General features: G+C 36.9%; 1 protein-coding gene across 4 annotated transcripts; it reads left to right on the forward strand.

Annotated features, from left to right (window-relative positions):
- Nucleotides 1–53: 53 nt before the first annotated feature.
- Nucleotides 54–27,253, forward strand: BRCA1 (BRCA1 DNA repair associated). 4 transcript variants are annotated; one of them, XM_030023142.2, is made up of 23 exons: nt 54–180; nt 1,400–1,499; nt 3,637–3,690; nt 4,022–4,102; nt 4,614–4,702; nt 5,612–5,757; nt 6,454–6,562; nt 7,519–7,564; nt 8,034–8,176; nt 8,672–12,055; nt 12,725–12,810; nt 14,368–14,542; nt 16,983–17,115; nt 17,322–17,488; nt 17,948–18,273; nt 18,936–19,023; nt 20,542–20,619; nt 21,111–21,151; nt 22,508–22,591; nt 23,013–23,067; nt 24,290–24,363; nt 24,894–24,954; nt 26,045–27,253. In XM_030023142.2, exons 2-23 carry the CDS (start codon nt 1,420–1,422, stop codon nt 26,146–26,148), a joined length of 5,604 nt encoding a protein of 1,867 aa, XP_029879002.1. In that variant the 5' UTR covers nt 54–180; nt 1,400–1,419; the 3' UTR covers nt 26,149–27,253. The 4 variants fall into 4 exon arrangements, with proteins under 4 accessions (XP_029879002.1, XP_029879003.1, XP_029879004.1 ...); XM_030023143.2 differs by having other exon boundaries at nt 6,457–6,562; XM_030023144.2 differs by lacking the exon at nt 8,672–12,055.
- The last annotated feature ends 634 nt before the right edge of the window (nt 27,254–27,887 follow it).

Genomic DNA, 27,887 nt, shown 5'->3' on the forward strand with positions numbered 1-27,887 from the left:
CTGCACCGCCCCGCCGTGGCAGGACCGGGAGCGGCACGCGACTGGAAGGAGCTAATAAGAGGACGCGTCTCGGCCCATGTGCTGTGGCCGAGGTGTAGGATTGGCTGCTCAGGTGCGCTGTGTCCCGGCGTGGCGGAAAGGGCGCGAAATGCGATGCGGCAGGGCGGCACCTGAGGGCGGGTGAGTGGCTCTGGGCCGGGCGGCCGCGATTTGCCTTTGCCTCTGTCTTTGTCTTTGCTTCGGTAGCGTCCCGGTGGGCCGCAGCAGCGGCGACTGGCTCTCCCTGCAGTGGCGGGATGGTGGGGGCTGGGCAGCTGGAGCGCGGTGAGCTGCGTGCTGGGCCGCTTCGCTTCGGCATGCTGATAGGCCTTGCTGCAGGGCCCGTCCCTGCTCCCGAGCTGCCGCCGCGTAAAGGTCAAGCGGTTTCTCTTTGCTTTCAGGATTTGCGGTACTTGCCGCGGTGTTATCAATTAATATGTATAATGTGATTGAAATAACTAGGGAGCTGCTAAAGTCCTGTGTACAGCCCCCATCAGTTAATATTTAAAATAGGGAAACAATAACTAGACGTGATTTGGGGTTTAGGAACTAACTACTAGATGATGCAGCTTTATGTTTATGTCAGAGGAGGTAATGGATTGTGGTCTGGTCAATAAACCTTGAAGAAATGCTTGGAACTGCCAAGATTAGGGAAGAAGTAGGTAAAAGGTAATCCCTACAGGGGGAGATCACAACCGACCACCGACTCATTGACCACCTACTCAAAAGAAGACAATGAAGGAAAAAGTCTGTGCACTAATTTACATGAGGGATGAAGAAGAAAGAACCAATCATTGAAGAAAATAACAATGAATATGTATTAGTTAAGTGTATAAATGTGAGAATTTTTGAGACAAGGGTGTGCTGTCTTGAGACAGGCACCCATTCATGCACCTCAATTAAGTTAATTTGAAAATACCTCGACTTTGTGTGTTACTGGCTTGCACACTGGGTAAACGAGCCCCGTTTGTGGGACAGCAGTAGGGTCTTGCCTGTGCCAGTTGGTGTAGGCAGTTCCCAGGGTCCTTTGCATAAGCAGGTCTGCTGTCTCCTTTACATGCTTTCCACCTAGGAAGCTCCCTTCTTTTTTGCTGTTATGCTTGTGTGTGCCCTTGCTGAGTTTCTGCTGAATGTTACTTCTGTAAACCCTTTCAGTTTGCCTCTTTGACTATGAGAGACTTGACAGATTTTAACTGTAAACATTCAGAGTAAGAACTCCAATGCTGTAAAGCCTCACTCAAGAAATAGCAGCTAAGTATTCGATGTTCAGCATGCTCCAGAAAAGCCATACAGGAGAAAACATGGTTATGAGATGCAACAGATCAGAAACAAAGCTGATTACTTTTTTTTTTTTCTGTAGAGTATTTTTGGATATGAAGGATGGCCTTCTCAGTGATTGCTATTGGAGATGTACAAAATGTGCTTTCAGCTATGCAGAAGAACTTGGAGTGCCCAATATGGTATGCCAGGAGAATAATGTGAACTCTGTATTAGTATAGTTAATGAGTCTTTTTGTTTTTCTCTCTCTCTTTTTTTTTCTTTTTTTTTCTTTTTTTTCAAATGCTTTGTCAGTTCTATGGGTTATCAGAAAGCAAAAAGAATTCTGTTTTAAGGCTAAGTATGCTGATTTTTTGTAAGGCTCAAGTGAGGAAGTGCAAGACAGAACCTGTATTTTGCTCTTATGTTCTAGTAAATTTTGCTTTTCTATTACAACCTAAATGTGTCAGTCCTCTATCCAGTTAGGAAAAAAATGTAGCTGACTGGATTAGAGTATTGTTTGTAAAGCAGCTTGGATCTTTGTCCTTTGTCTCTAAAAGGTAACTGAGGTCTGTAGTTCTTTAATACAAACAAATGCTGGAATAGCATAGATTCTAGTTAAAGCCTACATACCTAGAATGTCTGATGAGCCTTTGAAAGACTTTTGTTTCCATTGAACCAAACTGCTGAAGTTTATTTTGTCTGTGGTGGCAAATGTTTTTAAATCCTTAAATTTCAAATCCATTTGAAAAGATTTTACTTTACTGTCATTGGAAAACCAAAATAATTTCTGTGTTGGTAATAACATCTATTACAAAGGCACAGAGCAGAAAGCATAGAATGTCTGTATCACTATGCAGAAAACTTGCATCCAAACTTTTCTGAAGAGGCAGCATGCTTTTTACTGAGGTATCACCATTGGATGGTTAGCTTGGTTATTCACTGGCTTAACAAACAATGTTAAAAGAGCTAGAACAGAAACTGTTTCCTATATCTGCTGTTCTTTATTGCATGTGGAATGTGATGGAATAATGAAATATCTCAGAAAGTAATTTTACACAGTCTGGTGCAGCTGATTGATGGGAGGAAGCTGACTTCAACATGGAATGGAGATTTTTTTTTTTAATGTCTACTTTTTTCGTATGTGTGGATTAAAGATCATGGAAGTGTGTACTGTTTAGGTTAAATAGCAAGACACATTGTGAATGGCAGTTCAAAACCAGGATTTTAATGCACCTAGCAGTTTTGTTCGTAAATATTAACTGGGCAGAAGGCTGTGAATATGGTGAGGTTGGGCCTGTCTCACTTTATTTCCATATGTGACACTAAGGCATAAAGGTATAATATTACTTTTGTATTATGGCAAATCAAAATGTTAAAACATTCCAAAATATGAATGAATGATATTGGGGAATGAATAATGCATGCAAAAGTAATGCCGAGGCTGCTTTTGGCTCTTGGTGTATATTTTGCTATAGGCACAAGTTAGACTGTTCCGCAGTAATAGCGTTATATTTCGTTTGGCTGTTTTCATGCAAGTTATGTTGTTTAATTGGAATTCTTATATAAACTTTTTTACATACTACTAGGTTCTAGACAGAACACAGTCATGGGGAGTCTTCCTTATATACATACACAGTCTATGAAACTCATGAAACCTTTCCTACGTAACTAGGGTTTGTAACAAAATGTATGCCTAAATTAGAGCAGTATTTTTTGAAATGATTTTTTGTTTGGTTGGTTTTAGTATGTGTTCAAGGTAGATTATTTTTAAGGTAAGTTGAACAAGTGAATTGGTTGGAGGTTTTCTGAAAGCCCTAGTATCAAGTTAAATGTTAATTTTCACACTGCTAGACAGGAATGGGTTTAGAATAGAAAACCAGGGGGGGAAAGAAATAACTTAAGTATTTATTCGTGTTGACACATCTGTGCATTTGGTTTATACAAACATAATAAGAGTCCAGTGGGCTCCTGAACCCAACAGAACTACACTGTCCTTTATTCTTGTCACAGGAGGTCAGCGTTGAAAAAGAAGACATTGGTGTTCTAACACCCAAGTTTCCTGCTCTGCTGAACTGGCATTTCCAAAAAATGCTGTCTTTTTGCCAGAGGCAGACAAAGATTGTGAAGAGCTAGTAGATATGTATATATCACATAATGACAGTATTTGTTACTGTACCTGGTTCTCACATGAAAAATTGTCAAATGTGTCCTCCTCTTCCTGACCAAGATTTTTTTTTTTTAAGTTCAGAGATGTGACTATTTCTGAATCTTATTTTGTTGTTCCCATTTTATATGTAACTTCTGTGTTCTTGTTTTCCTTCATTTTTCTTTTTGTAGCTTGGATGTGGTAGAAGAGCCGGTTTCAACAAAATGTGATCATATATTCTGCAGGTAGGTTTGAAAACTTGTAATTGCAATGCTTAGTCAATCTGTTCTTATTCTCCATGTATACTTGTTTTCTTTAGTGCTAATGATGTATACTCTGTTTTGATAACTTAATGTGTAGCTATTTTAGGGGGAAAATCAATTCTGAATAAGAAATAAATGCAATTTCACAGATGTGTCGAAGGGGATTGATTAATTCATTGTAACACCAGAACAAGAATACAGGCATTCAGCTTGATAATGAAGGATTTCTACTAAGTGGTGCACGCTTAGGCTCGATTTTAAAGAAAATAAAATCTTCCCTTTTGTTACAGTCGTAATTATTCTTTTTTCCTAGGTTCTGCATGTTCAAACTTCTCAGCAAAAAGAAAAAAGGGGTGATACAGTGTCCTCTATGTAAGACTGAAGTTACCAAGAGGTAATGCATCTTTGCAAGTGGACTTGAGGATGAGACATTTGAACTCTTAAGGAAAAGCTAATCATTGTCTTAAAAATGTCTTAGCAGAAAACAGAAATAAACAGGAAAAGGTGGTTATTAAGTAAACTGTCAGTTTCTAAAGCAGTAACTCTTTAGTGCCTTACCTCAATATTAATTTTTTTCAAGTGATTGCAGGTGAAGACACCATTCTTAGCAAATGTTTGTGCTATCAAGTACAGACTGTATTATTGTTCAATCATTACACTAGTTTCTCTGTGCTAAACCTATGTAGGGAAAAATATTAAATTTTCACTTTGTGGAAGTTTTAATTCCTGTAGTAATGGTTGTTTGGGGGAATTGTGGTGTTATTCCTTGGCAACAATTTCTCATTGTCTCATCTTCCGCTTTGGAGTTCTTCTCCTTTATTTGTTCAGCCTAAATTCTAGGAGAATTATTAATAGTTGACCCATACATTTGTCTTAAAACAACTCATGTGGTGATGTTATTTCAGAAGTCTGAAAGAAAATTCCAGATTTAAGCAACTAATTGAGGGATTGTTGGAAACTATCCATGCGTTTGAGCTTGACACTGGAGTAAAGTGTAAGTGTTGTGAATGTATACCCCCAGGGTTTTTTAAATAAGATTTTGGCATTTGTATCATAATTATTTGCAGGGTATCTCATTTACTGTGCAGTACTCAATATGGGAAGAATTATAAAAAATTTTTTCTTGAATGTAGAAGCATAAGTTCCATTAAGTTCCCAAGGTTTTCCTACGATAACCTCTTGAACAGTCTTAAGGGTTTTTACTGTGCATTTGATGACTCCAGCCAATCTTATTTTCAGTTCCTGAAATACAGCTGAATGTGTACCAAATAATATTTAATCTATAACTGTGTGGCAAAGCCCTGCTCTTGATTATGCCCAACCTTGCAGCTTTAACTTCTTAGTCTAAGAGCCTGAATTAGCAAGTTCTGTAACAGTGTATGTTAACTTGTCCCATTCAGGTATATCCTTTTGGAATCCAAATTTATCCTTACTAGTACTCAGTGTCTTGTAAAGGGTATTGGCGAGTCAGGCAAATGCTTGTTTTATATTTTGGGAAACAAGATGTTGTGGGTGGGTGGTGGTTTGTGCATTTTGGTTTGTTTTTTTTTCTTAGTACATTATGCTATAAAAAACTAGACTTCCTTTTCAAATTCTTTTCAACTTGTGCAGTCATTTTAAAATCACTAGTATTAGATCCTGTTCTTGCTAGATTATCTATATAAGCAAAATTGGTTGGGAAAATTAGTTGGCAAGATCAAGATTTTACTTAATACTTGAAAAGTACTCAAAGAACAATCAGACTAATAATCCAATCGGATTTCTTTTTTCAATAATTGTATTTTAGATGGATATGCCAGTTGCATAGGGTCTATGCAAGGCTATTATATTATTATATAATACCTGTTGTCATGCTCAGTGTAAGAAAATGTTTTTGCTTTTATTTCCTGTTGACATTTTTCAGTTTTAAACAGTCATCACTTTCCTAAAACATCCACAGAAGCTACTGCTGCTGAGTTCCTGTGTAAAGAAAGTTCTGTCATCCAAAGTAAGGGCTTCAGAAACAGGAGAAAAAGTGCTAAAGAAAATGGACAAGAAAACTGCACCTTGGTATTGTTTTTTCCCCCAATTTGTTTTTGTGGATAGTTTAGTGTTTTATTTGAAATGTGTATACATGCATATACATAAATGAATGGAAGAGGAGATTTTGGTTTTCTTTCAGATCACTGTTTGACTTGAATATTATTCCAGACAAGGACATCTAAATATTTTTGTCTTCCTAACCTACTTTAAAAAGTTGTTTGTGTAAAATGACCTGAACTTAAAGATGATATTGCTATAATATATTATGTTACTGAAACTAGGATTGAAAGCTTTTTTGTACTGCTTGTTTAATGAGGCTGTCTAACTATTGGTAGGCTTCTTACTTTTATAGTGGTAAGACCATAAATCTGTTTTAAGAATTCTTAAGACATTACCAAACTTAAGGTGATTGCTGTGAGTATGAGATTGTTCATGGTATGTTGTTTCTTGTCTCATCTGCTTGATGCTGAATAGAAATTTAAGTAAGATGAAACCGTTAAAGATTTGAGCTGTTAAATGCATGATAATTGTTTCTATTAACACATTCCATTACTGATATCAGTATGATAAATTACATGTATTGGTTTTTTGTATAGAGGCTGCCAATTTAAATACTTAGTTCATATGTATCAGCCCACCCTGCTGTAGTTCAAATAATTACTATTTATTTTTTTGAAATAGCCTACTGTTATAAATAACTATTCCTTTCTATTTTCCTGTCAGCAGGAAGCTAAAGTGGATACACAGCTTGCAGATACCAGGGTCAAAAGGTGTCCCCTAAGAAACAAAACCCAGAAATGTGACTCTGAAAAAGGGATTTATATAGAGTTTGGTAAGATCTGTTGCCCGTGCTAGTTGAGCTTACATATAATGCTTGCGAAGTAATGAAGGTTGATGAAGTTCAAAGTCTTTATAAACACTAATTTCTCCTTAACACCCAAAATAAGAACAAAGGGACAAATGATGGACAATTCCAAGTTGGTAAATCAAAGGGTTTTTTACATAATTTATTATATTGTAGAAAGTAACGCTGCTGTAGTAAACATTTAAGGCTCAGTGTACAAGATCCAAAGAAGAGAAGATTCTTACAGGTGTGAAAAAAAGTTATAGTTGTTGTAACTAATGATAACTACTGTTTTCTAAAGAATATTAAGCCTTGTTACCAGTGCTTGAGGGTCTAGCTAATAACCAGAGATACGAATGAATTCTAATTGAGAAAAGAATATTTCATTTCTGTCTATCTTAGCTTTTCAGAACTTCCTTATTATCTGCTGCTGACTGCTGCAAGAAACAAGATAGATGCTGTGCATAGTTTATTTTCTCCCTGTTCCTTCAAGGAAGGAATTGCTTCTTTTAACAGATAGTGTTCGTTGCCTTTTTTTTTCCCCTTACTGCTTCTTCCAAGATCAATGAAAGGAACTGAGACAGATATTCAAATATATTGCTCTGACTTCCAGTTCAAAATTCTAAATACTAGCAGCTGTTTTATGTATAGATTTAGAAATTGGAAACTAAGTCTTAGTTAATTAACTCTTAGTAGCTCTCTGTTACCAGTCACTGTATTTAAACAGAATTTTATGCTGGAGCCACGTAGATATTTATATATATAAATCCTTACAATTAGGTAAAATACTGCACAACTGAACTTGATTTCATCTGATAAAAGTTGAAAGCATCTACCTCTAGAAAGAACTAAGCATGCATGCTTCTGTGATAATAAACACTGAATCTGGCAAGTCATCTTTCTCTGAATCATTTCAACCAGAGTAACAGCTGATTTGTCTTTAGGCTCTGATTCATCTGAAGAGCTTTTTAAACAGGCAAGCAATACAGGGTAAGTAAAGGTGATTAAGGAATTCATATTTTCTAAAGACAATAGTTCAGTATTCTCATTCCTATGTTTTAGTTTCTTAGCATAGGACTGATAGAATTCTTCAAGCTGACAAGTGATTTTCAACTTCGAGGGCATCAGGGTAGAATGGGTAGCTGACTCCCATCAGTTTGTCATATAATATGCTTTAAAGCTGTTTTCTAAATGTTTTGTTGCTTACACAGACATTAGATCTTAAAGAGAAAAGCATCTACTATGCTTTAGAAAGTAAATGTTAAATTCAGGAATGTGGGAGGGGATCTTTTAAAGGAATGGCCTGAAACTCTAAAGGGATCTAGTTGTGAGTGCCAATCATGCAGCCTGACTGCTCCAAAAACTATTTCAGAGAGCAAAAAGGGAAAATGAAGTATCATCTTCTATTATGTCTGTTGTGGTTTTCTCTGTAATGAAAGTAGATTTCCCTTCCCAACAGGTTAGAAGACAAAGAAGCACTTCAGATTTCATCTCAAGAAAAGCCAGAAGAACTTAAGAGTGCTGAGAAGGGGAACGAATGTTCTTGTAATACACAGCCTGACAAGCTGGCTGGTAAAGAAATAATTCTACCAAATGTCATAGGTGTGTTTGTTATTTTGGTGACAAAAACAATTAAGCTTGAAAGAAAGACAACAAGTTAACAATTTGATTTGACATGATTAACTATGTATACTTGCAGTCTCGTATGTTGTAGTTTTGTTGATGCCTACAGCTAGTGACAGTATAATACAAGACTGTATCTGTAGACTATTTAAAATGTAGGTATTCTGTGCACAGGAACAGAAGGGAAAAAAGTAACTTTATCAACGTGCAAAACTTATTCTATTCTACATAAGCCATATTATCCTTTTTAATACAAGTTGAGAGCACTGTCTGGTAATTCATGTAAGAAGTTGGATGAACGTATGTCATATGTAATTTGATCTTTCTCTAGAGGGATATTTGTGCAGTGTAATATTCTGTTTGGGGGGGGGAAATAAGAACAGTTCTTTTAAAACAAAGTAGCCGTGAAGCTTGTCATTGTTCTTGTGCATGTAAAATAGGGCTCAATAATTTATAATACCTATAAATCTTCAGGTGAAAGCGATTTCTCGAAAGAAGGCTTGAGCAAGAAAAGCACTCGCAGCATCACTGAATATGCCAAACCTGGCCAAGTGAATACGACTGAATACCAGAGTTCTCCTTTAAGTGTTCTTGCTGTAGACCTACTCACAGAGCAGTCTGACAGAATAGGTAATGCCAGTCCCTTAAGGAATGGGGACACATCTTTCTTTAAGAACACAGAAGAAATGGATCCAGAGCAAACTCAGTGCAATAGTAAAAACAAAGAGTTTGACTTAAAAGATAGCTCAGAGAGCAGGTTGGATAAAAGCAAGGGAATAGGTATTGTTGTACAAAGTGTGGAAGCTGTGGAAATGTACGAACCTGAGAATGATTCTTTCCATGAAAAAGAACTTCCTCTGGAGAAACTGCTTCAGCCAGGGACACTTCACTGTTCTACCCTGAATCAAGTCTCTAGGAAGAGACTGAAGCGAAGCATTCAGAAAGTCAATGAATGGTTTTCAAAAAGCAATGACATTCTGTCTTCCAATTCTTCACAGGATGATTCTGCTGGAGCAACTGATATTTCAGGTGAAGGAGATAAATATTTATCAGATAAAGATTCCTGTATTTCAGAAAAGACTGACCCTATGGTAGATTCCATGGAAATTGCAGTGGTTGAAGGAAACCAGAGATGGTCAAAACAAACAGCAGATAGCATCAAAGACAAAATATTTGGGAAAACATACAAGAGAGAGAGGAAGTCAAATCCCCCTGTTAGCTTGAGAGACATTTTACCTATTACAAAAAAGGAAGATATGGCTGCTGATGAGAAGTGCTTGAATAATTCCAGCAAAGATGGACTAAAACGAAAAAGGAAGACTGTCCATGTCCTGCAACCTGAGGATTTCATAAAGAAAAAAGATATAGAAGAGGCAAATGGGTGCCCTCAAAGTGTTAACTGGTGCCTTGGAGACACTGAAAAGAAAAGATGTGATGAAAGTTCTGCTGTTAATGAGAATCACCTCTCTGAGAATAGAGAGGATAATACACTCACAGAACTTGAGGAAGGAGGAGGATCTGTATGGAAGAAAGCTATTGAAAAGGTGACTGGCAAGCACAGTGATGGGGAGCTAGAATGGAATAACTGTGATCAGAAAAGCACTAAAAAAAGAAGTTCTGCAGCAAAAAGGTGCAGGCGTTCTACTAGAACCATGTGTACTCTACAGTTAGTGGATAGAAACTCCGTTCCCCCTGATCCAGCTGAGCCACAGATTGATAGCTATCCAAGCAGTGAAGAACCAAGGAGAGTTGATTCTGAGCAAAGACAAGTCAGGCGCAGCAGGAGGCTTCAATTACTTTCTGAAGAAATGACAAAAGAAACAGGAAAAGGAGTAGTAATTAAGGGAGCAAGAAAGTATGACAGTGACCATGAAGGGTCTTTCTTTGGAGTCCAAAGGAATGTGTTAGTTCACACTTCGGAATGCCAAGACTTGTGTGAGCCCCAGGATACGTTGAGTTACAAGCCACTCGCTAATCTGAAGGGTGGTGATCTGGAAGCAAATGAAATACAGATTAGTCTAAAGAATTCATCTGACACTGCAGAAACTGGAAGAAGTCTCTTCAATCCTACATCTTCATGTCAGCATTCAAACCGTAGTTCCTTTGCACCTGATGCAGTTTCTCAAGAAGGTGAAATACTAGGTAGCCCTTTCCTCCTGCAGTCTCCTTCAATGGCTGTTGTGCAAACTGCTTCCCACCTGACTGAAAAGATGACTGAATCATGTACTAGGTTTCCCAGGGATAGTGCACATGATAACCAAAACGTTCCAGGGAACTTTAGAACTGAAAAGTTGCCAATGGCTAAAAATGTTTCAGAATTGACTAAGGAAGCTGAAGATAGTGAGTTAGACACACAGTATCTGCGAAATATATTTAGGCATTCAAAACGCGTATCATTTAGCCTTTATCCTATTTCGATGAAGGCGTGTGCAGTAGAAGATGCTGCTTCTGAAACTTTAAAGAGATCATGTGCTGATCAGGTAGAAAATAAGCGTAGAAAATATTTAAAAACAGAAAACTTGCAAGAAGAGAAAACAACTGCTGAAAGCTTGAGTAGGGTTTGTGAGAAAGAGAAGCTTAAGACCTATGAATCTGCTTGTGATAGTCCTGTGACTTGCTTTGTCGGCAACACTGAATGTATGCAGACAGGGGAACATAAAGATGATGTTTCACAGGTTGCAAATCAAGGGAATCTGACACTATTAAGAATGGATACTGCTAGGACCGAAGACAAAAACAGATCGCAAAAAGGAGAGCAGGGAAATGAAAAGACACTGTCAACTGACACAGGGATAGAAGATGAGTTGAGACAGAATCCAATCAAAAGTAATAGAAGCCAAAGTAATCAGGATAATACAGAAGAGCACATTTTCAGAAGAACTGATTTAAACACAGTCGATGAAATATGCTTCAGTTCAGAAAGCAATCAAGCAGGAAAGGCCAAAGTTGTTGATGGAAAAGGACCAGTGCTACATCTTCAGTCCAGGTCAATGATTTGTCCTGCAACTTGTCAGCAAAGGCCTGCTGAATTCAGCTGTGAAGTCATTGGGACAAAAGGTAGCAAAAGAGAAAGAAAACAAGTAAAGGGGAATGAAGAACAAGCAACCCAAACCACTAGCACAGTGATGCCTGAGTGTTTAGTTACAGAGGCTCTAGAAGAACCTCTTAAAGGGAATAGTGATTTTACAGGTTTGTCTGAAACCCCTGATGGCTTACTGTGCTTTGATGATGATATTGAAGAGAACAGCAGCTTTTCTGAAACTGATAGAAGAGAGAGATCTGCTGTGTTTGTAAAAAGAAGTGACAATGTGTTGGTAAAAGAACTACACAACAGAAATGTTAGTTCTGAGCCAAGATCTCAATGTATTCAAAGACCTCGAAGAAGAGCGCAGAAACTGCAATCTTCAGATGAAGAATCTAGTGAGGATGAAGATTTCCCATGTTTTCAGACATTAATATTTGGCAAATCAGTAAGCACACCTTTGCAGATCAGTAAGCAAGTGACATCTGTGGTAGAGTCTTCAGTAAGTCCCATCACATTGCCTCACAATGGAAGTCATGATGACAATAATATGCAGAAAATGCCTGAAGCCGCCCTAAGTAATAGGTGTGTTTCACCAAGCCAGGAGTCAGAATGCTCAGTCAACTTATTTTCTTCCCAGTCCAACGTGTCTGAAGAATCAGTTGATGGAGCACAAGAGCTGAAGAAACCTTTAATACAAGTTCATACATCCAAACAAGTGAGCAATGTGAATGAGAGTAAAGAAGCTTTTCAGAGTTGTAATGGAGGGCTGAAGATAAACAAAACTAACTTCAAAGATGAATGCCAAGAAGACCCAAACATGGGAGCAAACCTAGGTACAAACCAAGATTTTTATCTCTGCAGCTGTGTTTGTAATGTCATTCCACCTAGGTTTTTGGTGTTTGCATGGGAACTTTGTTCTGTATTTAGGTGGTGTTTGGTCTTTTAAAACAATGTATCGGCTCTAAACAATCAAACAAAAACCCTCCGTGGTTTATTTCCTGAAAATTAAGTTCTTCCAGTATTCTCTGTTCAGGGCAAAAATGAATAGACTGGGCACTAGAGGCAAGACTGAGTCTGTCTGATGGGAATTAATTTTTGAGTGAAATGCTAGCTTTCTTACTGCAATGTGATACTTGCATTTATCAGCAAAATTTCATAAAGCCTACCTAAGCTCTTTCCCCAGATTAAATGTTTGTTACAATTGGATGTAGAATTCTGTAGTGCTTATTTTGACCTTTTTATGGCTTTCATAAATATTTAGGACTCTTTCATCACTATTGAAACACTTTGAGTTCTATTTACTTTGCCATATGTGTGACAGGGTATTCTTCAAAATGTTCACTTAAAGTAGATCTGTGCTTCTGACTTACGTGTTTTCAAAACTTGTCGCCATTATAGTTAACAGTTGACTGAAAGGTCTGTGTGGTAAGAGATTATGGATGATCTTTGGTTTTGTTTGGTTTGGTTTTTTTAACTAACTCAGGTTTTCTTCCACCTTCAAGGTGAAGCATCTGGATATGACAGTGAAACAAGTAATGTAGAAGATTCATGTGGACCATTCTCTCAGGGTGAAATCCTTACTACACAGGTGAGTGAGTTTATGCACTAAATTCTAAAATTAGCTGCATTCTAGGATGTAAGCAAGTACGTGAAAGCTGTGAAGTCAGTGTAGTGGGAAACTGCTTTAATCATAATTCTTTGTGTCACTGGATTACTTCTAAGAGCATAATTAATGAAGAATTGTAGAACTGCTTCTATGCCATTATTTGTCCAACTTTGTTTTCCATGGTAACATCACATTCTAATGGCCATAACTTGTTATGTGGTGTTGATTGCAGTGCTTAACTGTGGAAGACGCTAGTTAACAAATCTCCACACTTGACCAATGCTGGAAGCCTCAGCTTCCTGTATTTAAAAGCTTTATTGATAGGAATTTATAATGATTGGTGGTTAGGATTGCTATATTATGATATTTAGAAGCATGGAGACTTGCCTTCTAAGCAGAAAGATGAAATCAAATCATTCCATATTAGAATATTATAGATACAACACCCAACAGGCAGTGTCCAATGAAAGGTATGTCTAGCACAGTACGTTTTCTCTACTATTTTTCTGATTACTGCTTAATGGCCTGACTATGTATTGGGTGATTGGCGTGGGGGGTTTTCAGTTGGGGGTTTTGGGGTTTGTTTTGTTTGGGGGGCAGGGTGTCCTCTGTAACTTCAAGGTAGGTCTTATGCCAAATCTCTCTCTTCAGGATTAACAGCCCTATGGGTTTTAATGTATGTCAAGACTGAAATGTGGTCAACTGGCAGGACATTGCACCCTGATGTAGCTTCACTGATAGAGATTCTAGGGTATACCTGGGTTGAATGGAATAGTGGCAGTATGGATTGGTGGGGAGTTCTTTGGTTTGTTGTGTGGTGGGGGTTTTCTGTTTGGTTGGGTTTTTTTAATTGATTCAGTAACAAGGAAGTTCCACATGGTGCCAGTGCTAGAGCTACAAATGTAGTATTCAGTGCTGTGAAGACTGCTTTATCCTGTATGGTGAAGGCTTTTGGTTTTTAAAAGGATCCTTTGAAGCCCTGAGCTCTTCTTACAAGGAGGTGTATATGGCATGTTTTTAATAGAGGGTATTGTAATTTTTGAGAGGGAAAGTAAGGAAGAGTAGGATGAAATATTTTATTCCTTTTAAAAAGTCTTTGGGGCTTTCAGTAATGGTGGAAAGTGCAGAGACTCAATACCTGATGTTCATTATTAAATTTTAAATTAAGTGGCTAATGCAAACTAACGCAGTTCTGACAAAATTACTTTTAAGGAAATCTGTGCAGAAGTTAGGGGTTTTTGTTTGTTTTTTTTTTTTTTTTTTTTCCCTGACTGATTAAACTCTGGTGAGCCATCTAAACTGAAATAATTTGAACAGCAAAATGACTGTGCAGTTGTTTTGGGTTTTTTTGCTTTTAACATAGTGTGTGTGCATCATTTGTTAACAGTAAAAGCACCACAGTCACCTTTTGAACACATGGTAAAAAACTAATTCAAAATAATTTTGCGCTCTCTAATTTTCAAGCGTTTGTTAAAGAAATTTATCTTACTGTTTAAAACTGAGTTTGCTAATGTTGGCACAACTGTGTATCCTTTGCAGCAGAAGAATGCTATGCAAAATAACCTAAAAAAACTTCAGCAAGAAATGGCTGTACTTGAAGCAGTGCTAAAGCAGCATGGAAGTCAGGACTGTGCATTTTTACCTATCTATAGGGAACTGCCACGTTCCAGTAATGAAGGAACACTCGAAATGGAACAAATGAGACAAGAAAGAGGTAAATAGTAATGAAAACCTTTCCCAGCTTTCTTAGGAACAGTTGTGTGACTATTACTAGTCCTTTTTCCCTCTACCACAAATTATAGTGTTAATTTAAAATTGATACTTTAGCAGAATTTTACCTAAATTCAGCTGTTCAGTGAGATATACATGTTTTATTTATAACTTAGCTACTACACTTAGTCTCAAAAACTCCTGTTACATATCTGTGTGAGATTACATGATGTGATTGTATAAATGGTGTGAGTAGGCCTTGTGGCTTGGCAGTACTAATCCATGTTGCTGTTCTGTCAGTTCTAGTTGTACTCTTGTTTTCTTTCACTGGAATGGGTAAGGGACTGGGAGAGTGGCTGAATGCCCAAAAGGACTTGGCCTCTATTACTGTGGTAGAAATTGTCCTTTAGCATATCAAGGAACAAGACAGAAATTAGGTTAGGTATGTATTGGCTGTCAAAAGTAATACAGTATAGGTCAGGGTGCTGATGGGCAAAGAAGAGGAGAATACCTATAGTGGTGTGTAAATCCCCTGAGTGGGACGTGAATGTAGAGTTCCTAGCTGGAAAGTGCACAAGGCAATAAATAAATGGTGAAGAATACTTTAGTAATCGCCAAAGGCTTATTGTATAAAATAAAGGTTAATCTAAAGGTCCATACCTCACACTGTACAATGCCATCATTCAGGAGTTTTAAAAGCAATCTACAGATCACTTTGTGATATTTGACTAGCACCCACAGCAGTGATGAAAGTGATAAAGTGAGTTGCTGCCTGCTATGTAAGTAATAGTGAGAGGGCTTTATTTAAGGTTTTTCTTTAAGGCAAGGCAGATGCTGAGATTACTGTTCTGACAACCTGTCTGCAACAGAGCATAGAGCATTCTTTGAACAAAGCCTACAGTAAGTCCAGATGTTCATTCTTGAACTTCTCAGTGTTCTAGAAAGGCACCCAATGCTGATTACATCCAAAGATGTAATGCTTACTGAACTCTTAGGTAAATTGTACCAGTGGTTTATTATCCTACTTGCTGCTAAAAATTTATTTCTAATTCTGTCGTCTTACTTCAGTCAGTTATCTTTATTTTCTGAGGGCAGCTAGAATAACTTAACATCCTGAAATTCAAAGTTATCCAGTGTCTTATCATGCCTTTACTGGGTATGGTTTTCACTGTGGAGTCTTTTCTGTCTAAATTCAAAGGCTTTCATCACTGCTGTGGGTGCTAGTCAAATATCACAAAATGATCTGTAGATTGCTTTTAAAACTCCTGAATGATGGCATTGTACAGTGTGAGGTATGGACCTTTAGATTAACCTCTATCTTAAAAAAGGTACAAAAAATGTGGAATTGTCAGCCAATATGGTGCAGCTATACCAATAGGTCTTCTGCTTGTGTGTTAGTTTTTGTTGTCAAGAGTGTAGTCTGCATCAGGAAGCTCCTTCATGGAGAAAAGAGAGGTAAGACAGGAAAAGTGAAGAGGTTGAGCCTTTAAAAGGTACACCGTGGTTTGTTCAATTGATTCAAAAGTCTGATGTAACAGCATCTTTCCGTGCTGTGGCTGCTGCTTTGATACCTGGATTCCTGACAGGAAAGTAGGGCCATTTGTTGTTGAAGAAACTCACTGTGATCCTCTTCTGATTTTGTGTTACTCATTTAACAGCTGCACTGCGTTTTCAGCCTTCCCTCTATCTCATCTTTTGGACACCTTGAGCCATTAAAACATTAACAGTATACTTAATACCAAGAGACTGGTTACAATCCATGCTTAGTTAACAAAGCTGGTTGAATTGCATGGCATTCAACCTTACTACAGTTTGAGAATATTTCATAGAGAAGGCTTTGAAATGTGACATTTCTAAGCATAGTAGGCCAAATTCATAAGATTAACTACAAACAGACGGCTTGAAGATTAAGTCAGCAAATCAATGATTAGTTTCCTTCAGATGGGAAAACTACTTAAAATAATTTCATTAATACAATGCATGTTTACGTTGTTATGCTAGAATATGGATTTCTGACTCATAAAAACTTAAACTGATTAGAGTTATTGATGGTTTGATTAAAAATTACAAGCATCTAGCTATCAAATAAATGCTTCTCTACTGCTTGTGAACAGAGATATGGTAATGTGTTGAAGGGATTCATAAACAAATTGCACTAAATAGTGTAAATTTGCCTTCAGCCCATTTTACATCCTACTTTTTCCACCTAATACACAGCTGACGTGTTAGTTTTGTGGATGATTTAATATGTGAAATAAAATGTAGTTGTTAGCCATGTTTCAGATGGCTTACTATTTTGTGTAGATTTCTGTTTTGGGACACTTACCTCTCTAAAGTGTATCTGGATTGAGATTTTGGAGTATGCTTGACTTCTTACCAGAAGAATCAATTAAGAACAGTTGCTTTTATTTTGCTTGTTTAAGAATTACTTTTCTTTATTGAAGGGGCAGAGTCAACCTCAGAAGGAAATTTTGAAAATCGTAAATGCAGCAGTTCAAAGGGATTTTCAGCCAATGATTTCCATATTATGCCAAGTGATTCTCTCAACAGTAAAATCAAGGAGTTAGAAGAAGAAAGGTAAATTTGGTTTGGTTTTGTTGTTTTTTTTTTTACTTTTATTTCTAATCTTGTATTAAAAAAAAAAAAAAAGAAAAAAAAAAAGAAGAAGTCTTGAAATAAACACCTCTCAGCTTTTGAGCAGTTACGATAGCTTAGCTATTGCTACATGGTTCTGATACTTAGAAGAGTAAGAAAGGTATTAAAACCGATTTCCCTCTCTCAAGGTCTCCAGAATTGTTGCTTCCATCTTCTAAATCCTGTTTGTTAAAGAGACCAGATTTGGAGAAAGCCCTTCAGTGTGACAGTATTCTGAAGAACAAAGCTCCTTCAGAAAAGACAAAACCTGTGCAGGAAGCAGTACAAAAATATAGTCAGTGTCAGCTTGAAGCAGGTAACATCTAAGAGGGATCCAACATATTTTGATTTCTGCTTTTTTCATGTTTTTACATACCAGCAAGATACAACTCTTTCTTGTAAATAATGATTTTAATTTACATATTCCTGGTCAATTTAAAAAGATGTTACTTCTTGTTTGGTTGGTTTTGTTTGGTAGCCCAACGTATAGCTGCCCATCAGGATGGAGTTGGACAACATTTTGACAGTAATGGGAGTTATTACCTGTCTTACATATAAACTGGTACTTCCTGACAGATACGCTACTAAAATTTTCACAGGTATTCTAGTGTCTCAGCTATAGATCATGAAAAAGTAATGATAGAGGCAAAGTAATAAACAAATAAGGAGAGGAAGTGACTGCAGCATTTAAACTTAAAAGGTAGAGAAACAGTCTTCCACCATGACTACAAGAAGGATGAAATTGTTTCAAGGAGTAATTTCTCTTTTCCTTCAGAAAACAGAGATGAACAGAAATCTGGGACCAGGCTAAACAGTGCATCTGTCATACCAAATCTCTCTGGAAATGTGACCAGGAGTCCAAATAACGCTTCCTCTTCAGTAAGGCTTCTTAACCCTCAAACTGCAGAAGCCACAAATAGTTCTGCTGTAGTTCAGAACGCTAATAATAGCTGTGCTCAAGAATGTAAATCGAAGAGGAGTGTGTGTTTTCCTACATCTGTTCTGCATAATGCAGCTGGGAAAGAAAATGCTACAAGTCCAGTTGTGACTAACAGGAAAGAAATGTCTGTTGTGGCTTCAGGTCTAAATCAAAGTGAACATGTAAGTATATATCAGAAATTTTAGAGATCACTTGTTAATTGTTCTGATTACCACTATAGTCCTCAACATAGAGGGATCTAAGTGTGATGGAAACCAATCTCACAGGAATGGCAGATTAGTAATAAAGCAACTCAAGTCAAACTTTTTCACTCCTGAAGATATGAAGAATGCTGCCTGTAAACAGCACTAAAGCTTAGTGAAGTTTGAACTTTTTAAATGACTGCCTACTGTCTAGGGGAAAAACACATTATTCCAAAGCAAGAGGACTTTACTTCTAGAAAGCCTTGGGGCTTGGAGGGGTGGGGGCTGTTTGGTTGGTTGGTTCCCTTAATGTTCTCAGATGCTGCTGCTTTACCCAAATTCTGACCCATAGTGAGGATGTCTGTAATTAATGAATTCTGAATTGCTAATAAGCCTGTTTCTACGATCCATTTCCAGGATGATATGGCTTTTGGTTTATAAACTACTGACCAAGAGCTCTTGTTTACTTTAGCCTGTTGAATAGTGCCAAAATTATTAACTTTTAAGGAAATGTATATTCTGTGTGGCAAAACAAATAAAACCATTACTTTGAAGTAACTATCTTATGTTATACTCCTATAAATTGGAGTTGTTGGGGTTTTTTAATCTCCTAGCTGTTAATTTTCTTAACTACTTTTCAGTTGATGGTCCAGAAGTTTGTGAGAAAAACTCGGAGCACTTTATCTAATCACATTACTGAAGGAACAACCCATGTCATAATGAAAACAGGTTTGTGGGGAGCTATGTGAACAAATGCTATATTTACACACTGTATAGAATTTTAACTCTAGGCTAACCAACAAGCAGACAGTTCAGCAATAAATTTTGATAAGTTTGAGGAGAAGGTATTAATTGTTTTCTTCTCTATCATAATTTTTTAGTTTAAACTTGGGAATCTTACTCTATTTCACAGAATCAGAGTGAGGGTATGTTTTGTTTCGTTGTGTGATTTGAATTTAATGTTACTTAATTTTTTTTTTCCTCCAGCTGTTTGGTCACAATTTTGAGGTGTTTACAGCACATTAACATGAAGTAGTTCAGAACCAACCAAAAAGAAAGCATGATGATCCCTAAAGAAATGGGATACAGACATTCTGGAAATAAGATGCTGTTTTGGTTTCCTGATTCCTTGCGGGGATTATAAGTGCTGTTTCATTTTAAATTTTTGAAAGAAACTTGTCTTTAATAGAAAACTGGAAGTGGGACACAACTGTATGTATAACTGATGGTAGTTGATAGTGAAGGCATGCTTCCATAGGAGCAAAGCAGCCCTACCATTTCATCGTAACTATTATTTGCGTGCTTAGTTAAGGTACTTTAAATTAGGCTTTGCTCTTTGGTAGAGCTCAGGAATCCCATTATTAAAAGCTTGAAGGAACTTTATAGAAAATTCAATACAATACTACAGTTTCAAATTTGACAAATGTATTCTGAAACAGATGGCATTATATTGACTTCAGAAAAGTGTAACATTCATCAGTAAAATTAAGTTATTATATTGCTGTGTCTAGGCATATGTTATGTTTAGGCTCTCTACTGAACCCACCACCTAGCTTTTTAACCAACATTTTCTTAAAAAGCAAAGTATTTTGAGCCAAATCTGGGTGTGGCTATGCTATATACTATGTTTGCATTTTGCTTCATGGAAGCACTTCTAGCTGGCTCATGTTTGGATACAATCTATCACATAAGCCTTTCTTGCTTTTGAAAACCAAGATAGAAAAGGAGCCAGAAAATCTTGTTACTCCAAATCTATGGACTCAATTTTTGCCTTTTTCTTCAGGAAGTGTAGCATAGACACCATGGCCATATGTTTTTGGAGAGGTAGATTGTTCTGTCTTCATACAAAATGCAGATAGGACAACCTGCCTTCTGAAGTTATGCCTGTTCTGGTAGAGTAGAAGATGATCTTAAATGGCTAGTCATTTAAAAGTTTATGCCAACATTAGGCACTGAATCCTACTGCTAGTGTCCTCTGTCTTGACTAGTATTCATGCTTTTTCTTGCCTCTTATCTTTACTGAATAACTAAAAAAGGGTTCAGAAGCTGTACATGTGATTAGTTTCTGCTCATTTCCTTCAGTTTAGTAGAATCAGGACACTAGAATTTCAGAACCTTTCTATAGATGGTCTGATATTTTGCTGCTGCAGTTACCTAAAAGCAAAAGTTTTTTGCTGCCGATAACCTGAGCTGTTTTTTTCACTAGTGGCAAAACTGGAAGAGATCTTATTCTTGTTTGCTCTGCAGATAAGGAGCTGGTGTGTGAACGGACACTGAAGTACTTTCTGGGTATTGCAGGAAGAAAATGGGTAGTTAGTTATCAGTGTAAGTATAACTTGTTTTGGAGCTAAATGGTTTCTGCCCTTCTACCACAAATGTACTCTTCACTTGTTTCAGTAAAAAAAAAAAAAAAAAAGGATCTCTTCATGTCTTGGCATCTGATGTTTTGCAGAGTTTCTTCTAAATACTTTAAAATAAATTTTAAAATTCCCAACAAACAGCAACATCAAGCTTCTTTCTCTTCTGAATACTTTTCCTGCTTTCAAATAACCACATTGGATTGTTCCCCACCCTGACAAAAACCTGTTCTCCTTCTTAATTTAAATCTGAGATGCATGGCATCAGTTAGTGCAAAATTAATATTATTTATAAAAGGTAAAAAAAATTCTTTAAGTTATTTCAGGCATCATACCATATTCGGTTTCCCTTAATACAAATACCTTCAATTTAATATAGCAATGAAGTCAGACTATTGGCAGCGGAAGAACAATTTTGCTGGATAAAATGACTTGTCCTGTTCTGATCTTTTTGTTTAGGGGTAATTCAGTCCTTTAAAGAAGGAAGGATACTGGATGAGGTAGGTTTTTTATCTTAAGAGTGAAATGTCAAATGTGTAAGCAGTGCTGTTATGTCGATAGACCTATTAGTAACCTCAGATATCATCTAAGCATTTAATATATGGAAATATGGCACTGAAAACTGGGATTCTAGTTTTACCAAATGCTAGGACCAAAAGCCACACCTAGGCTATATGTATTCATTGTTATTGAAGATATGATGGGTCCCTATTGTTTTTTGGAACAAGTTATAGGCATACTTTTTTATAAGTGTTCCTACTGATATTGATGGATTACAGCATAGAGGAAAAGATCTGTTGTTTGCTTATGGAAATAACGTTGGAACATAGCTATATTCATAGTTTTGTTTTGTTTTTAAACTTTAGAATGGCCAACTACTGAAAACTTGTGCCAGCATTTACTACCTTTCCTAGTAGAAATGGCTTATTTGATATGACCCTGATTTAGGTGGATTTTTGTATTCCTGGGTAGTAGTTGGAGTTTCATTCTCTAGTACAGATTTTTGGAGAATGTCACATTAGTGACACAGTATGGGTTTCATGTATCTAATGAGCAGAAATGCCCACTTCATGGTATGAAATCCATATGCCCTTTTGTCAAGCTAAGGGTGAAGAAGAAAAGTCTTACCCCTTCCTAGGGCCTTTTTGGGGCTATTAAAGGCTCTCCCATGCTTGGGGTGAAAGGGGGAAGTTGCTACAGAATTGACTGGGAATGCTAGAATATGGGACAGCTGTTAACATTGTCATACGCTCTCACATTGCTTTAAGCAAGGAGAAGAACCTGCAATTATAATGAAAACCAAAATTTTTTTTTCAAGTAAACTGAAAATATGCAGCTGTTCTTCATACTCTTGTAGCAGGTTAGACTGCATGGAAGGTTTTGAGAGGTTTCAATAAAGTATTGGAGAAAGGGGAGTTTGAGTCAGATGTAGGCCTGAAATTATCAAATGCAGCACTGTATTTGTTACTAATCTATATACTAAGTGAATGCCTTGAAATAAAACAAATGTTGAAGATCTAGAGGTTATGTACTGATAATTAATTTCTATCAAATGAGACTTTACTGATAAGTTAATTACAGACTTGGATTGTGCCCCTTCTTTTATACAGTTTCCTAGATTACTATACAGTCTGACTATAATTTGTTTCTTTAAAAATTATCTGATGCTGCAGGGGTTTCATTATTGCTCTCCATCATTTTTCTTGAAAAGTCTTTTAATTAATTTTCTGCACACACTTAATTGTAAGGTTTCCAGTTTTGAAATCTGACAACTTCTTCCTGTTCTGGTGCAGAATCTGACCAGGAAAGCGTTCTCAGTCTCTAACTTCTGATTGCTTGTTATTGTTATGTTGCAGGAGAACTTTGAAGTTAGAGGAGATGTAATCAATGGGAGAAACCACCAAGGTCCTAAGAGAGCTAGGCAGTCTCTGACTGAAAAGGTATGAGCACATCAGGGCTGAAAATCCTGTCCTGCTGTGGCTGTTTCAGATATGTGGCTATGCTAGCTGAACATCTGGAACTTCTTCCAATTTCTCTGCTGTTCTATATATACAGAGTTGTACAAATTAAGCATTTTTATACATGAAAGGTGAGCTCTGTCAGCAGCGGAGCAGATATGCTCAAGTGACTTACTATGCTTACAGTGAATGCTATCTTTTTATAACATCGGTATAGGATAGCACAGGGTTGCAGGTTTTTTATGATATTCTTTTGTTTGTAGGTTACAAAGAGCTTCAGGTATACTTTGTGAAACAGTGATAGCTTGATAACCAGTCTTAGAAGTGCAATGAAACCAGCATATTAAGTATTGTCCTTTAAAGACACTGTACATACTCTGTTAATATGTTCCTTGTTTTTCAGATCTTTAAAGACTTTGAGATCTGTTGCTATGGACCTTTCACTGATATGACTACAGGTGTGTCATTTTAGTGGAATTAAATGAACTCTCAGCATAAAAAAATATTTGGAGGGGGATTGTGTGTGTTCACCAGAGTTTTACATTTGACCTCTTCTTGGATACTCTTGTACCTCTTTTACTCTGAAACTTTCAAAATACCTACGTGAGGTATAGTGTAGGTAAAGAACTTTATCCATTTGTATCTCTAGATAGAATGGAAGCGGTGTTCTATTTGGATATCCTCAGAGAACTGCTCTGGCAATTTTTCTGTATTTCAGAATAGGCCTTTTATCTAGTTTATCTCTGATTCTCTAGCAGTGAAGGAAAAGCATTAATATGCTGTCTGGTAATTGCTTTAGATGCTATTGAACACTTGTATTTGAGCATTTTTTTTCTTCTGTCTTAGTAAACAGTTCCTAAGTATCATTTTTCTAGCAGTTGACACATCCTCAGTGTAATCTTCTCTCTCTAGCAGCAGATGTTAAAAGTGAAACACACAACAAAGCCAGAAGTTTATATACAAAGAAAGAGCTGGGTAGGATAGCTTCTTTTTGTTAGTTTAAAATTGATTAAAGTATGGTAGATGTTTTGAAAATTTAAGCTACAGTTTTTCTACTTAAAATATTTGTACCTCTGTTCCCATTTTTGTGGCTTATACAGCAGGTACTTTCTGATTTGTCCGATATAACTTTATTTTTGACTCGGTGAAATATCTTCATGTCTCTTGACATTTACAATAATTACTACAGAGGATGCAGTGCTTTCACCTGCTGCAGTGACTCATCAATTATTGCTCTTACACTTACTTATGGCTCTTAGACTTACTTACCTACTTCACTATCAATTCAACAAATTGGTGAAAATTAAATACTTTGGTTACTTTTGTTAATGAGAGATAATCACAGTTCTAACTTCTGATATTTAATTTTAATTTCATGTCTTACATGCTTATAAGAGGAAATAAATTGTTAGTGACTTTAAGTTTTGGGTGTGTGGTGTTTTGCTTTTTCAGAGGTTTTTTGTTTTGTTTAGTCCTGACTAGAGGGTGAAGGAAGAGAGTGAGTTGATGTTCCTCAGCAGGCTAGAAAGTGAAAGGACTTATTCTTTACTAAGGCTTACATTTCTTTCAAATTATGATAGTTTATATCTTGGAACAAACACATAAGGACTTAGGGAACAGTATCAGTTTCAATGTGATATAAAACATTGAAGTAACAGACTGTTTATCTGATTTCTTCAGAACATCTAGAATGGATGGTGGAGCTTTGTGGTGCCTCTGTCGTGAAGCAACTTCATCTGTTCACACACACAACAGTAAGTGTTAATGAATGTTACACTTAACATAGTGAATGGTCTATAGTTATGTGATACACAGTATGTTGAAAGATTATATGGCCTTCATGGGCTTGTCAAAGACTGATGCATACAGGTATGTTAGAGAACTGTCTGCACAGTAATGATCCCAAACTGCATGGTAACAGTTCTTGTGTTCTAGGCTCTGGCCACTCTGTATTAGAAGACAGGCTAATTTCTAGTGGAAAACTGATCAGAGTACTTTATGCAAGCCAGATAGATAATCTCTCTTGAAATCAGCACCGAGCCTCACTTGCCAGTGCAAAAAGCCTTTAGTGCCTTAACTTAGTCACAGCATTCCTGGAGAGAGATCATAGAAAAATCTTAGGAGCTAATGTCTTTCTCCCTCTACTACCACTTCTTAAAGTCCGCCCGGAAGTGATGCACTGAAGAAGAGTTAGCCCAGTTATCACTCTCTGCAGGTAGGTGTGAGTGATTTAGTGACAGACAGATAACAGTAGTATTTTTATTTTCTTATCTTGAAATCCTAGAATTCTACTGCTGTTGTGGTTGTGCAGCCAGATGCTTGGATGGAAAACACTGATTATAGAGGTAAAACAACACACAGTCATGGACTGTTTTATGGTACACATTGAGTGTCTTTATCACCTCAGTCCTTTTAATAGTTAAATATCAGGGAGGTTTGTAGAAGAACTGAAATAAAATCCTACTGCATGTGGAAATGGAGGTATGTCTTGGAAGAGAAATCTGGATAGACAAGGTATATTATCTCAAAAATCAGCAATAGAGTCTTAAAAGTAGTCTGGCATGCAAATCCTATTCTTGGCTCAGTTGTCCTGCATATCATCAGCTTTACAGAAACTTTTCTGATTGGAGATAGTTTCTAAAAGGTGGGAAAGCATGCCCTTGGAGGACTAGTAAGATCTAGGAGAAAGCCTCAGATGGGACAAGATTTTCTTGGTCTGGAAAGAATATCTAGCTACAAAGCACTAAACTGATACAGCTTTGCCATTTTTTTTTACCTTTTTTTTTTTTTTTTTTTTTTAATCAAAATGCTCCAGAGAAACCATAAGACTTTGGTGCAAGTGTTCCAGACTAATGTACTTTTAAATGAGATAGTGGGAGTTAAGGGATGAATGGGAGCTAGTTAGGCTACAGTGGAGTTCAACAAAAAAAATGGAGCAGGAGGATGGTGTAAAAACAACAGCAGTTTCCACGGCACTGGGAAAATGAGAAAATAAAGAAAAAGATTCTGAAATGGTGAAGAACAGTCTGGCAGCACTTCAGTAATTTTCTGTTGCTTCTCTCTTAATGAGACTCATTGCTTGTCACATACTCAGTATGCCTGAGCAGACAGGAACTGAGGCTCTGTCACCGAGGTCCTAAATTAAAAGATAACAAGGACTGCACTCTTTGCTTTTAGTGTTTATTCTATGGTGTTCAAAACTTCCTGCCTGACCATTTGCCAAACAGCTATTCTTTTTGGAGCAGCAATATTACCTGCATCGTTAAAAGGAGTAGTAGTGCCACACTGCTGTTTTTAGACTCTTGGTTTTTATCAAGGCCTTTAAAATGTCAAAGATAAAGCAAATAGCTTAATCTCAGAGACATCAGTAAGCTCACCTTAAGCTTGCTTTGACTTATTGATAACAATTTTATCGTTTGTGTCTTTGTCTTACAGCAATCCAGCAACAGAGCAATGTTACCATGGTGACTCGAGAGTGGGTATTAGACAGTGTTGCTTGCTATGAGTGCCAGGAGTTTGATGCTTACCTTGTGTCCTAAGGGTGATCTGCAGTTCTTTTTCCATTGCTCAGAAATTCTCATCAGTGCTTATGGTTTAGTAATTATTTTAAGGACCAAGAATTTTAAGTCACTTATGCAGAGATTATGTGCATGTAGTGTTCTTGTTCTGAGTAAACTAACTACATTTTTATTAACAATAAAGTTACTTAAACAACATTACCATATAAAGATGGAATTACCCACTGTTCTTTAAAGATTAACATTTCTAATTTCAAAATAGTCCTTTAAATTAATGTAAAACAAATTTTAAAAGTTAAAGTGTAGAACATGGCCTCCTCAGAGAAATGGTGATGTATTATTTACCATTGCAGCCAGTTCCTGTTTATATACTTGACAGTTTGGAGACATTCATTTAAAAGAGTAATATTGGGCTCGGGGCTTGAATCAAAAATGTACTTGCACTCCTGAGCAACCTCCATATTTTCATTTTGCATAAATACATACCCTGAATAAGGGTGTATACCAATACAATGGAGTATTATTTTGTGATGACTAATGCATCAGCCTGGTTAATCTTAGGCCATGGATTATAGCTGTGTTGAAAACTATACAAGCAGCTCTCCTGTTGTATATCAAAATGCCAGCTTGCCCTAACCAAGAAAATTATCCACAAGTACAATCCCTGAAAAGCCAACACTTGATTCTCAACGTAAACCAATCCTTAAAACCACAAGCCTATACCAATGTTGTGTCAGTCTTATTTCTGAGAAGTGTATGTGGCACCTATGAAGATATAAAAAACAGATGCACTTTAGTATCCCAGTGACCTATAATAAGCCCTATAAGAATCTGCTTCTAATAGTCCCTGCCTGCAAAATGAGACTGCAAAGAAAATAAATTGCTTTTTATGGAAGAAGATATGTTGCTTGTTTCTGTTGCCAAGCAATTCAACTTCATAAATAATTTTGTACTTTCAGAGCAGAAAGAGAACCTGTTTTCATAAAGTTATTGTTTAAAAAAAATTGTAGCTAAGTTCAGAGAATTGGTCAGTGCTCAGATGCTGCTAGGTTTTCTTGGAAAGTTATAGAAAGTATGTTTATAAATATTGGAATGCTCAAAGGAAATAAAATTATTTTGGCAAGTATTTTACTTAATTGTTTAGCTCTTCTTAAGTGAATCGGTCACTCAGTCTCTGCATTGAGGTGTATGTGAAAAAATATCTGAAGTCCAGCCTCCTGGAATGAGGAAGGGAGTGGAGACTTACTGGAGGAGGTCAAAAATGTAAATTAGAATTTCAGAGCTGGAATCAGAATTGTAATTTCCATCAACCTGAGAAGCAAATGTGTTATCAAGTGTCTTGCATTTGCCAAGTGGAGACAAATGTAGTCTAACAAGGCATTGCTACTGGTAGTGTAAGTGCTGGAAGGATTTGCTCAGTTGACATACATTACTGTTTTCTTCTATGTGACAATATTTAATAACTATTGAGGCTGCTCAACACAGCCTCACCTTCAGACTGATGCTCCTCTTATCTCTAGAGTCCATATTGGTTGTTTGGGGGGTTTTTTGTGGTTTTTGTGTGTGGGGTTTTTTTTTGTTTTTTTTTTTTTTTTATAATCTACATTTCAAAAGATAGCTGAGGGGGAACGACCAAATGCTGCCTGTTAGATGTGAGTAAAAGGCCAAGCAAGACTGTTTTGCATCTGCCATTGTGAAATTGTCCCTCGGATCTTGACACAGAGGTTGTCCTTTCTAGCAGGTAAGGTACTAGCTCCAGC

This window comes from Aquila chrysaetos, chromosome 8 (assembly GCF_900496995.4).
Source record: "Aquila chrysaetos chrysaetos chromosome 8, bAquChr1.4, whole genome shotgun sequence".
NCBI classification, from domain to species: Eukaryota; Metazoa; Chordata; class Aves; order Accipitriformes; family Accipitridae; genus Aquila; species Aquila chrysaetos.

What these genes read in the sequence shown, in the direction of transcription:
- BRCA1 (XM_030023142.2), top strand. Translation starts at nt 1,420, where the DNA reads ATGGCCTTCTCAGTGATTGCTATTGGAGATGTACAAAATGTGCTTTCA. An exon ending in AAGGAGTTAGAAGAAGAAAG is followed by an intron (nt 17,116 to 17,321) that starts GTAAATTTGGTT and finishes CCCTCTCTCAAG; the next exon opens with GTCTCCAGAATTGTTGCTTC. An exon ending in ATGGGTAGTTAGTTATCAGT is followed by an intron (nt 20,620 to 21,110) that starts GTAAGTATAACT and finishes CTTTTTGTTTAG; the next exon opens with GGGTAATTCAGTCCTTTAAA.